This window comes from Neophocaena asiaeorientalis, unplaced genomic scaffold (assembly GCF_003031525.2).
Source record: "Neophocaena asiaeorientalis asiaeorientalis breed wild unplaced genomic scaffold, Neophocaena_asiaeorientalis_V1.1 scaffold43, whole genome shotgun sequence".
Lineage (NCBI taxonomy): Eukaryota > Metazoa > Chordata > Mammalia > Artiodactyla > Phocoenidae > Neophocaena > Neophocaena asiaeorientalis.
Window position 1 is genome coordinate 1283472 of NW_020173674.1, and position 862 is coordinate 1284333.

An 862-nucleotide genomic window follows, 5' to 3' on the forward strand; every position below is an offset into this window, starting at 1 on the left:
GCCTCCGCCGCCTCCCGCCCAGCCCTGCCGCCCGCCCCGCAGCTGGAGGACATGAACCAGAAGCTGTTCGACCTGCGAGGCAAGTTCAAGCGGCCCCCACTGAGAAGGGTGCGCATGTCGGCCGACGCTATGCTCAAGGCGCTGCTGGGCTCCAAGCACAAGGTGTGCATGGACCTCAGGGCCAACCTCAAGCAGGTCAAGAAGGAGGAAACCGAGAAGGTAGGAGGGTCCCCACCGCGCGCCCCGCCTGCCGGGCCGGCTCAGAGCCCGGATGGGTCTGCCAGGAGGGGACTGGGAGGGGAAGTGAGGCTGGAGGCGGTGGGCCTGAGCCCTCTCCCGCTGCCCCCGCAGGAGCGGGACCTGCGTGACGTGGGAGACTGGAGGAAGAACATCGAGGAAAAGTCGGGCATGGAGGGCCGCAAGAAGATGTTCGAGTCCGAGTCCTAGGCCGCCGCCGCCCGCTCCCGCCCGAGGCCCTCCGAGTCGGGCTCGGCTCCTGTCAATAAAGGATTCCAATCCCCCGACTGCTCTGCTCTGCTCGGGTCCGGCCCTGCCCCAGCCTCTCTGCCCACGGGCCGCCGTGCGAAGGCCTCTGAGACCGGGGACCCTGGGCTGGGGGTGGAGGAGCCACACACGGGCTTCGGGGGACTTCGGCTGGGCTGGGAGGGCCACTGCCAGGGCAGGGACCCCACCCACCCACCTGCCGCCTGCCGCTGCTTGGTGACGGTGGTGTCAGACCCTGTAAGCTTGGACACAGGTGCCCGGGGCCATGTCAGAGCCAGTTCCCTAGATGACCATTGGTCCATTGTCACTGTCACCATGAAGGTCCCCACAGGGCCCAGAGACCCTGTCCCTGTGGCAC

At 68.1% G+C, this 862-nt stretch overlaps 1 protein-coding gene across 1 annotated transcript in view; it reads left to right on the forward strand.

Moving 5' to 3' along the window:
• Positions 1–521, forward strand: part of TNNI2 (troponin I2, fast skeletal type) — a 1354-nt gene extending 833 nt beyond the window's left edge. Inside the window, exons 4-5 of the mRNA XM_024749132.1 lie at positions 23–219; positions 352–521. Coding sequence (XP_024604900.1) covers positions 23–219; positions 352–447 — 293 coding nt within the window. The 3' untranslated portion in view covers positions 448–521. The remainder of the gene's footprint in view (positions 1–22; positions 220–351) is intronic.
• The last annotated feature ends 341 nt before the right edge of the window (positions 522–862 follow it).